General features: G+C 36.4%; 1 protein-coding gene across 6 annotated transcripts in view; it reads right to left on the bottom strand.

The window, feature by feature from the left end:
* USP24 (ubiquitin specific peptidase 24) overlaps positions 1-12103 on the bottom strand; it is a 147414-nt gene that overhangs the window by 132110 nt on the left and 3201 nt on the right. For 3 of the 6 annotated variants that reach the window (XM_063655252.1, XM_054485951.2, XM_063655254.1), the window contains exon 2: positions 7628-7693. The exons of the other annotated variants lie outside the window; for them this stretch is intronic. In XM_063655252.1, coding sequence (XP_063511322.1) covers positions 7628-7693 — 66 coding nt within the window. The remainder of the gene's footprint in view (positions 1-7627; positions 7694-12103) is intronic. 6 annotated transcript variants of the gene reach the window in all.

Below are 12103 nucleotides of genomic sequence, written 5' to 3'. Positions count from 1 at the left end.
ACAATTTGCAAAAGAAGGAGGTTTAATTGGACTTACAGTTCCACGTGGCTGGGGAAGCCTCACAATCATGGCAGAAGGCAAGGAGGAGCAAGTCATGTCTTACATGGACAGCAGCAGGCAAAGAGAGAATGAGGAAGATGCAAAAGTGGAAACTCCTGATAAAACCATCAGATCTCGTGAGACTTATTCACCACCACGAGAACAATATGGGGTTAACTACCCCCATGATTCAATTATCTCCCACTGGGTCCCTCGCACAACACGTGGACAGGGGAATTATGGGAGTATAATTGAAGAAGAGATGTGGGTGGGGACACAGAGGTTTCCAAACTTTATCAAGTATCAAATCAAATTATACCCAGTTTAAATTTGTAGCAGATCATTTTCTAATATTTTACTAAGTACTTTTCCACAACATTCCCTACTCTGTCAGAAGTTCCTAGGATAGTTGGAGGTCCTTATGGGGATAAGCTATACTGAAAAAGCAATCCAAGTGACTCTGATCTGATGTTGGCCATCCCTAGCAGCTCTTTAGAACCACTGGAATAGGTTATGAACCCCTTAAAAGCAGGGGCTGTATCTTAGTTCTCAGAAGCCAGAAGAGAGCCAAAGACATTCAATAGATTGCTTAGTGTTGAATAAATAGTTACTATACACTACTGTTTCTTTTCTCCTCCTACTCCCACTCCACATACTTTTTTTTATTTTGGGAGGAGAAAGGAGAAAAAATAAACAGTGTCTCAATAGCTTTACTTCAAAATAAACTCACTTGGATTAACAGTGTCATCATTAAACATTATTATAGAAATAAATAAATGTGACAATCTGAAACAAAAACAACACTAAAAGTCAGTTTTCTGCTTTAATTATACTGACATGTTTTCTCTTTTCTCTCTTTCCTCTCCAGAAATGACATTCTCTGCAAATCTTCTCCTTACTAAAGTAGAGCTCACCTAAGTGATGTAACAAAACTACATAAAAACAGACTGGCAAACAGTCCTACTAAAGGCTTAAAAAGGGTTTGTTTCTTTTAGCATCCACTATATTCTTTCATGTGTGCAATATTTTTCTATGTGAGCTAAAGAAAAAACATAAAGCAAAGGAAGTGGTACAGAATCCCAAAGTTCAAATTTAATGTGTTATATCCAAAATTGTATACATTATAAACACACCGGCAATAGCTCAAAAAATGTTCCTTCCCACCAACTGTAATACAAGGTAAACACTATGACAGAAATCTGCCAAAAGACTACAAAAAAATTTATGCTATTTTCAAGCTATGGTGTAGGGTATTTCAGGCAAAAGTAGATTTACGAGACTATTTGAGAAGCATGAAGGGGGGAAATGTGTTCCAAAATGGTGATGCAAATAAATATTTTCCAGATCAAATTCTTTGATTCAGTTTAGTATCTCCCGTGTCAAGTGTTTCCTGGAACTTTTAAGGAAACACAGAAAACCAGACCCTGCTCTCGAAAGACTCAATTTAGGCTGGGCACAGTGGCTCACGCCTGTAATCCCAGCACTTTGGGAGGCCAAGGCAGGTGGATCATGGGGTCAGGAGTATGAGACCAGCCTGGCCAAGATGGTGAAACCCCATCTCTACTAAAAATACAAAAATTAGCTGGGCGCGGTGGCAGGTGCCTGTAATCCCAGCTACTTGGGAGGCTGAGGCAGGAGAATCGCTTGAACCCAGGAGGCGGAGGTTGCAATGAGCCAAGATCACGCTAGTGCACTATAGCCTGGGTGACAGAGCAAGACTCCGTCCCAAAAAAAAAAAAAAAAGACTCAATTTAATACGGTGACAAAGGAACAATGCTAATGCAATGAGATAAATGCTATGACAGAGGCACGAAAGGGTTTCTATTCAAACTCAAGAAGGGACGTTTAACTAGGAGGAAGGGAAGAAGGAATGAGAGGAGGTATAATGGAAGGCATCAAGTTCTAACAGAAAACCATTGGCAAGAGTGATTAACAGTACAGGTGGTATGTTAGCATTCGGAGTCTCTTGGGACTTGCTGGACTTAAGGAAGGAGGATGTTCCTACCCTATCTCTGCCAACTGCAAGGCTATGTTAAATCTGTTTTGTAGTGAAAGGATCAAGTGCAAGGATCAAATTGATACCACAATACCACACACACAGTGCTACGGAATAGCCCACTATGGCAAGAGGTGAGAGAGGAGGGCATGCCAGGCAGGAGAAAATGCACGTGCACAGGCAAGGAGTCATAAGACGATCCAGCAAATTTTAAAACTGATTTCCTTTTTAAGTATCCTCTAAGAGCTCATCAATACTCACCGTGCTTTATTTTTGTATTCATTAAAACATATAACCTAAGGCAAGTGTTATATTTTCAGTATATTTACACCATTCCAAGGTATATTTCAAAATGTTTAACTTCAAACATGCAAGTATATAATACATCCCAGTTGATATTTGTAATCATTACCGTGTTTGATACACAGAGAATGAAAAGGCTATTTTAAGAAACTAAACAACACACATCTGAAACAGAAAATTATTAAATTAGGTGGTATACTGTTTCAAGCGATTTGTATACCGACTTTTTTCTTTCTTTTTTTTTTTTTTTTTTGAGATGGAGTCTCACTCTGTCACCCAAGTTGCAGTGCAGTGGTGTGATCTCGGCTCCCTGCAAACTCCCCCTCCCAGGTTCAAGCAATTCTCCTGCCTCAGCCTCCTGAATAGCTGGGACTACAGGCACCCACTACCACACCCGGCTAATTTTTGTATTTTCAGTAGAGATGAGGTTTCACCCTGTTGATCAGGCTGGTCTCAAACTCCTGACCTCAGGTGATCCACCTGCCTCGGCCTCCCAAAGTGCTGTGATTACAGGCATGAGCCACCACACCCGGCCTGTATACTGACTCTTAAAGCTTATTTTTAAAATATTCAATACCATGTGCAACTGTGGATAGACTCAGGCAGGGGATCACTTGTACAAGGATGCTAGTCAAGAGACCGACACAGCACCTTCACAAGTGATAGCAATTGCTCAATCTTCCTTTCCTCAACTCCCACCATCTTTATAAACTTACGAATAACCGAAATTAAAAAGTACCTAATGATAAAGCAAGATAAACTATAGAATCAACACTTCTGAGCGTGAGTACAATAAGACATTTTAAGTGAAGGAGATCACATTCACAAAACTTTTACTACCGTATATTGTAATTGTTCTATTTATTAGTTCCTGTTGTTAATCTCTTACTGTGCCCAATTTATACATTAAACTTTATCACAGATATGTATGTATAGGAAAACACAATATATACAGGGTTCAGTACTATCTGTGGTTTTCTGCATCCTCTGGGGTTCTCGGAATCCATCCCCCACAGATAAGGGGAGACACTAGTGTATATCTAACAAAGGAAATGTGATGATTAAATAAAGAAAGTTTATGAGGAAGGATATATTAAAGATAACCTACAGTCAAAGACTTCCTCAGGTCAGAAGAACAGTATGGTAAAGTAAACAAAAGACATCTCAAGAGGCAGAAGGCTGGGTTCCTTTTCTGACTTGCTAAGCCAAGAGTCAACGTCCTCCTGCCTAAGCTGACAAGTCTTACCACCACCAGATCTCCATGGTCCCAGCTCTGAAACAAATAATCAATTTTAATCCTTAAAGTTTCAACTGTTAGTTCTGCTTACTGGAATAAGGAGAGGGAAATGCAGGAAATACTGTCAATTCTACAGATAATTTTGCTGTTTTATGAAGTATATCTTGCTAAGTAGTCTTAATATTTCTCTCCCATATTACAATCACTATGAACTGGGAGAATACAAGGTAACTGCATCATTTCTAATCTTTGATCCTCCTTAATAGATGCTTAAAATTCCTCTACCACAGGCATGTTCTATACTTCAACCATAAAAAGCTCAAAGTATTAGAAAGCAAATAGAACTTGCTTGTTATTCTCTAAAGATGTCAGTGTATCTGCATATACATTATGAACCAATTGTTTTAATGGTATAAATCATATATTTTTGGCTGACATAATTCAACACAGAGAGTCTGGCTGCTCAATAGACATCTGACATTTTTCTCAAAATGAAACACATTACATACATGTGTGTGCATGTGCACATATAAAATATTTTAGCTGTTAACGAGGGAATTATAGGATGATCTGCTGCTACTCTAACTCACCAAAATATTTCAAAATGAGGTAGACATCATGAGAAGTGTATTACTAAAAGAAAAATCATTAACATTTTCCAAGTTTTAGCACAGTTCATTCCAATATAAAACTGACCACAAAAGCAAAATATTTATAATAAACTAAGCAGTCCTCATGTTATTGATGCCAGACAGGTTTTTATTTACAGAGTTACTGCTATTTCTACCATAATTAAGTCTTTCTAAAATTACCAACGTTTCTCTAATTTTTTTTATTATCAACAATCATTAAGAGATTTTTAGCCTAAAGTAAGACCAATTCCTAAAGCAATTTCTCTTTTTCAGAAAAACTGATACACTTATGCTTTTAGGATAAAAAATAATGCCATTTCATTAAAAGAATTAACATCACCCTTTAAAATGATACTAGTTGAGAAAATCATCAATCTACTAATATTAAACATCTAACAGGCAAATAAATACAAATTCTGTATATTCCATGACACTAAAGAAATACTGCTTGAAAAAAATACCATTTGGTTTCTTGGCAATGGATACCACTATGGATCAAATTACATCACAAAACATTCTAGAGGCACTATGCAAATGCTTTTGATACACAGATTTAAGCTTTCATATTTAACCCACAACTCTTCAAGACCGCTCTCTAGTTTCTGAAATAGAATATTAAGATTTATTAGACTTGAGGCATAAGAAATCAACCAGCCTTGAAATTATAACAGAGAAGGAATATGTCTGATTTGTTCACCATTGTATTCATTTCTAACACCCAGCTCAGTGCCCAGCACACAATAAATTTTCAATAAAAACTTACTGAATGGTTACTTTGTTAAACTGGGTCATGGCTGTTTTGCTGCTCTGACATTTTCAGTATAATGCCTATTCTTACCATTTGAATTTGATCTAAACCATTATTTAATTTAAATCTAGTTTTTATTCTGAGAACTGTTTATTTTCTACTTAATACAAACAACAGAAATAGCAGTCCCACCTTCTTAAAAATGTGCAAACAGACATGAGAGTACATTAAAGTATACAAATGACAGAAAGAAAGTTAAGTAACAGATGAGACTGTGAGTGCAACAACCAATGGCCCCACAATGAGTAATACTGCTATAGGTCACAGGAACAGAGGTCACCAGGTAAGGCCATGTCAGCCAAGTGTGTGTTTCCATTCCATCCCTTTGGCCAAAAAAGGGGCTCTAAACACAGCTGTTTTCAAAATATAGTCACCACAGAACTTTGAGAGTCTTCAAAAGCTGGCAGATAACCTAAAGGTCAATCAAAATACACACTGGAGTCATATATAACAATGTCCTAAAAACAATTAGCAAGGCAAAATGCTGTGAGATATGGGGGCAGGACAAGGGGAGCATGCAGAAAAGGAACAGAAGGGGCAGGAATGGCAACTAAACAGAAGCTCCATTAAAGCTTAAACTGTGACTCAAATTCGAAAAGTCCTGCTGAATTGCATCTTCTGAGCCAGTTTTCTTAAAGCTAGAAATAACTATATAACAGTCAAATGTGAATTCTAGATTTAAAAAAAATAGCTCCCAATGATGTGCTAGGAAGCAGTATAGTTTTTTCATATTTCAATTAGATAAAAAGCAAATTAAATCTTTTTTATATGTCATTTTCCTCATTAGCAAAGTTTTTGAATAATTTTAGAGTCTGCAAAATTTTCCTAAGAATTATGCAAAACTTTAATCTTTTTAACTACTCTCATTTAAACACAGTTTGGTTTGCTTTTAGTTTTAATAAAGTTTATATACTTTTTAAAAACTCATGAAAGAAAAATTCTAAAACACAGAAAAATAGGGAGAGTATAGCCCCATCACCCCAAAATAACAACATTAATATTTTAGTACAAGCTTATTTTCAAAATTAAGTATGCATATTTACACGTACACATGAGAGGCCCCATAGCTCTTAATTTCTTAAAGGAGTCAATGAATGAAAAAATTAAGCATTTTAGATCTAGTCTAAGACGATGCCCATTTTATAGAGGAGAAAATGGAGTTTCAGAAAGGAAAACTGACTTGCCAAACAATAGCAAGAAACAGAACCCTGAACAGAAAGTTACAGTCTCCCAAATCCTGGGCTGAATACTTTTTCAAATACCATGAGACGTTTTATTTCATTTCATTTAAGATTTTCTTTGCATCCAACCACTGAGTCATCTCTTTATCCAATTAAATATTATTGTGAGCCAGGAGTACTAAGGACACAGAGATAAAAATAGTCCTGCTCAATGCCTAATGGGAATTATCAATACACACATGCAAACACAGAAAATTTTTTAACTGAAATGTTTTACTTGGTGTACATGCAAAATGCAGTGGGAGAATGTAGTGGTGTAAGACAAGTGTTCCTTATAGAGAAGTGGCAATTGAGCTAACCTTGAAGAATGACTTAGTGTTAGACAGGCAGAAGAGATATCAGAGAGTAGGAATGAGAATGGGAAAACAGCCCCTAAACTGCAAAAGAGCTTAGAACAGGAAGGCAGGAGACAAGACCAGATAGGTAAGTCTGGAGACCTTGAAAGAAAAGGAGTTTAGGTTTTACCTATACGAGATGAGGAACCACAAAACCATTTTACCAAGATTATTCCACAATTAAAACTTGTATTTTAGAGAGATCATTTCTTGTGCCAGTGAATGGCAGAGAAAAACAGTAAAAAAAAAAAAAAAAAAAAAAAAAAAAAGGGTGGGGGGAGCATGAGCCAAAACCAGAGCAGTAACAGTGAGGATAGAGGGAAGGGGCATGAAAAATATTTAGGATTAGAATAGGCTATTGCATAAAAAAGAGAGCAAGGAGTCTAGAATAACACAGACAATTAATAATAGTGTTGCTATTCACAGAGTACCTTCATATTTTCTAGGATCTGAAATACATCTTAAATTGCTACCAAGGCCGGGCATGGTGGCTGGCTCACACCTGTAATCTCAGCACTTGGGGAGGCTGAGGCAGGCAGATCGCCTGAGCTGAGGAGTTCGAGACCAGCCTGCGCAACATGGCGAAACCCCGTATCTACAAAAAAGAATACAAAAATTGGCCAGGTGTGGTGGCGCACACCTGTGGTCCCAGCTACTTGAGAGGCTGCAGTGGGGAGAATCACTTGAGCCTAGGAGGCAGAGGCTACAATCAGCCAAAATCACCTCACTGTATTGCAGCCTGGGTGACAGAGTGAGACCCTGTCTCAAAAACCAAAACAAAATAATAAAATTGTTACCAAAATGCTTCACACTATAGATTACCAACTATAGTTCTCAAAAAGCAATTAATGTTCAACCAAAATTGAAATATAGGAGAAATGGAAAGGGAAAAAAAAAAGGAAATGCTGAACTGTTTATGAAAAGCTGGGTTTTAACAGCACATGAAGCAGAAACTGAAGAGTCTTGGATCTGAATTTCTGACCAACAAGTCTTTCTTACAAAGATTTTAATTTCAGAAATAATTTTGGAAACCTACTGATACAGGAGTTAAGTACAGCTGGTTCTCTGTATCCATGGGTTCCATATCTGCAGATTCAACCAACTGCAAATCAAAATTATTTGAAGAAAAAATTAAAAATAAGAATACAACAATAAAAAATACAAACAAGAAACAATATGATGTAACAACCGTATACACAGCATTTCCATTGTATTAGGTATTATGAGTAATCTAGGGATGACTTAAAAGTATACGGGAAGATGTGTGTAGGTTAGATGGAAACACTAGGGACTTGAGCATGGCGGGGTGGTGTGCTGGAACCAGCCCCCTATGGCTATCAAGGGACAACTGTATCGTGTTGCTTAGTAAGTAATGGTTTTATAAAATATTCTTGATATAAACTTAAGTGAAAGTATAATAAATAATGTCAAATGAATTTCACAATACAAACAACTGGCTTGATGCTACAGGAAAGCAAATTGTGTGCTGAAACAACTACTTGTTAGTGTTTATCTTCAGAAGTGGGAAGCCTTTGGTAAGTACCTAAAATATGATTTATTTTTTATGAGAACAATCACATCTTCAACTCAGCCCTTTAAAAGATTCCACAGACTGCTGCATCATGGCTGAAGCATTTTAATTTCTGGAAAGATTGTAAGAAATAAAATTTAAACTTACTTGTGTCAGCTCTTCAGAGAAAATAAAAACAAATCAAATCTACGGTTATATATTCCATTAACTAGCTTAAGGTAATCACCTCTAAAACAGTGGATTCTACTTCTCACACATAACACACTCAGAGAAATAAAAAATGGAAGCTACCAATGGTGGGAGCCAGGTTCCTCACTAGCGGACAAACAAGTGACCCTGTAAACATACCAGCAAAACAAAATGGTTATAAAATGCTTCGCCAAAACTCACCACAGAGATTATCGACAAAAACAATAATGTTGGCCAGGTGCGGAGGCTCACACCTGTAATCCCAGCACTTTGGGAGGCCGAGGTAGGCGGATCACTTGAGGCCAGAAGTTTGAGACCAGCCTGGCCAACATGGTGAAACCCCGTCTCTACTAAAAATATGAAAATTAGCTGGACGTAGTCGATGCATGCCTGTAATCCCAGCTACTTGGGAGGCTGAGGCAGAAGAATCGCTTGAAACTGGAAGGCGGACGTTGCAGTGAGCCAAGATCACGCCACTGCACTCCAGCCTGGGCGAAAGAGCAAAACTCCATCTCAAAAAAACAAAAAACAACAAAAAACAAACAAACAAAAAAAAAACCAATAATGTCACCTAATATCACCTACTATCAATATGGGCTTAACAAAAATTTTTATGTCAGCTGTGACTGAAAAATATGATAACACTAAACAATAAAAATTCCTATGATAAAGAAAATGAAAAATACAAACTTAAAAAAGGAAGTAAAACTCCCTGGAAAAAAACATTTACTCTTTTGAAAATGAAGCACAACTCTCTCAGTCGTACCTCTGCAATCTAGTATCGTGACTGAAATGTCCGCACATCTGAATTTTCCAGGTGCCTGAAGCCTACTTCTTTATCCGTCCAACTTTCTTTTCTTTTTTTTTTTTAAGGAAAACCTTTCTAAAATATATTAAACATTCCTGACCCTTCTTAAGCAGACCACACTGGAACCTCTTCTTGACTGTGACATCATTGAAAACACAGTTATCCTCTCAGGGCCATGAAACGCATAAAGCTACTTCAAATCACCCTACACAAATCGGCTAGTATGATTTGGTTGAGTCGGCTTTTAAAGCTTTCCTGTCCCCTCCTTGACCACTAAGCTGCTACTGTCACTTCTCACTATTGTCAAATGAGCTTGTCTCTAAGAGCTCATCACCTTGTGTTTAGACTGCCATCAAATCATTCTAACGTGATAGGAAACCTAATATTGAAACTTGTTTGAACTGTATTTTTTTAAGTTTAAACACAAATGAAAGAAATGCATGAGCTTTAGTGCACTTAGAGTGCTTAGTGAGTGGAGTGCATGAGTTTTAATGCATGTATGAAGGTGTTCTGAAATGGTTCAATCTTATGTATTTACTTCTTATTTCTCTCTGTGGTTCCATATAAGGAAAATTCCCAGGAAAACTGAACTCCAGATTTCAGATTCTACCAAATCTTTTTAAATATTTTCTTATTAAAAGTAAAAAAACACCCTCCTTCACACTCAGATCAAGTAAATGGTATATGATATTGTAGGCAGTAAATATAAAAATACTTAAGTATATGGTCATATTTTTCTATTAACGTTGAAACTTTTTCCTCAAATTGCTAAAACATTACAACATTTGCTTTTCTAACATTGAAATTGTTTTCAAAATTTAAGCTAACAATATTATTATGCTGTATAAAGCTGTCACAACCTACTATGATTTCACTAAAACCACACTCACGGACACACAAAAGGTACTCCCTTCATGCCAAATTACATTCATTCTAAAAGTGAATGGGCAGGTAATTACAAGGTGAGACTCCAACCATTACATTAACTCACAGACCTAATTCCCAAAGGAGATATATATATACATATACTGGATCAGAAAGAAATTCTTATTTAAAAATTAGGCTATGCTGATTCATCTGTAATTCCCTATTTTATCTACTTTCAACTGATTTGGGAAATTATTTAATTTTTTTATTCTAAAGCCTTTAAAGGGCCTTTTGTTTTTTTTAATTTACCAAATCACAGTAATTCATAAACCACAGGTCATGTATTCAAATCACTAACAGTTAACTAAAAGCTACTCATTTGATATTTACTCCACACTCATACTAGGATTGTTATATTTTAGGAAAAGAATAACACGAATTTTACCATAAACCTTAATTATACAAATTGACAGTATTACAATTTTAATCCATTTATAATTACCACTTACTACCAAAGGGGAAAAAAAGAGACAGGAATGAGGTAAGTTAAGGAACTACAAATTAATATGCTTTTTATTTTTATGTGACTTAGATATATTATAGCAGGACCAACTTTGGGGCTCTAAACTTAAAAAACAAAAAAGCAATGAAATCTTGAAAGTACTTCTGACAAAATAATACCTCCAGAAAGAACATCCACATTAAAACAGGAACAAAACAAGAAGTTCACAATGTTTATCAGATCACAGTACTAAATGTCACTTCTGGGAATATTAATTAACAGCACTAGACAGCTAAGAAAGGTATTTCCTCAGTTAATATGAAATCTCCTTCCAAAAACTTCCATTTTAGTATTTTCTAAAGACAAACTTAAAGAATAAGGTATTCATTATAGTATTAATGTATGATGGTATTCCTTATGGATAAGGCACATTTCATAATTGTTACGTTCTGTGAGATGCACAGGATACCTGGTTCAGATTTCTACCGATCCCCTGGAAAGATTACAAAGGCCCAACTCTTCCCATTGTGTAAAGAACAGAACCAGTTGGTACGCACTTGGCAGGCCAGAGGAGTTTACATTAGCCACGCAGTAAACAGTGAAGAATTCTGACAGGGGGGTGGTTAAAAATCAGAATAAGTTATTTAGAGCAGCTGTGAGAGCTCACTCTCTTTAATAATAGAACAGACTCTTATGTGCCGTGGAATGATTTTGAAGTAATGCTATTCAAAATCAAAACTGGACAGCTTCTCAAAGTCCCTTCCAGACCCAGAGACCAAGAACATTTACATGCAACAATACTAGTAAGAACCAAACACATCTCTTCTGCAAAACACTATCTTTACTTAATTGGAGGATATTAACAAGGTGGCTTTCTATGCAGTTCTGTGTTTTGCTAGATATCTGGGTCTTTTTTATCTGCATTCTCCTTGCTTCTAATGAACTGGAAGTTAACAGCTTTCACTGTTCAAATATTAATTTTTAAACCAAACCCTAATTACAGCAGGGCCTCAAACTGATTTACCTAACTAGCTACATGACCTTGGGCAGTCATTTCTTGTAAAATGAGAGGTTTGGACTAAGACCCACTAGAATGTAAACACCATGTTCTGTTCACCACTCCACTCCCTGCCCCTGGGACAGGAAGGCATTAAGAGAAAACCATTGCTATCCCCAAACTACAAATATAAAAAAACTTAAGTCATTTCTTTCTTTTCTAATCAATTAGATTTTATTCTGTTTTTCCCATTTTTAAAGAAGACAATGACACTGCAATTTCCTATGTAGCTAATAGAAATGTATATAATTTAAAATAAGGTACTCAGTTTTTAGAAATAAAAAGGATTAACTATATAATAGCTGACAATCTTCACCCAGTTTTTTTTACTCTTTTCTTCCTTCCCTTTAACCCATTGCTGTGTCCCTTTCCTTTTTCCTTTGAAAGAGAGCCCGAAAGAGTGCAGGACTAAGAGCAAAAGGGCCTGAGTACTAGCCCCACCTCTTCTATTAACTGACTCTGTGGGGACAAGCCACTTCCCCTTTGGGGCCTGAAAGGCTGCATCTGTTAAACAAGGGAGCTGCACTAATTATTTGTTTCTAAAGTATGCTTCTTTTT

The sequence above is a fragment of the Pongo pygmaeus genome, chromosome 1 (genome assembly GCF_028885625.2).
Source record: "Pongo pygmaeus isolate AG05252 chromosome 1, NHGRI_mPonPyg2-v2.0_pri, whole genome shotgun sequence".
Classification (NCBI taxonomy): domain Eukaryota; kingdom Metazoa; phylum Chordata; class Mammalia; order Primates; family Hominidae; genus Pongo; species Pongo pygmaeus.
This window is presented reverse-complemented; position numbering and strand designations above follow the sequence as displayed.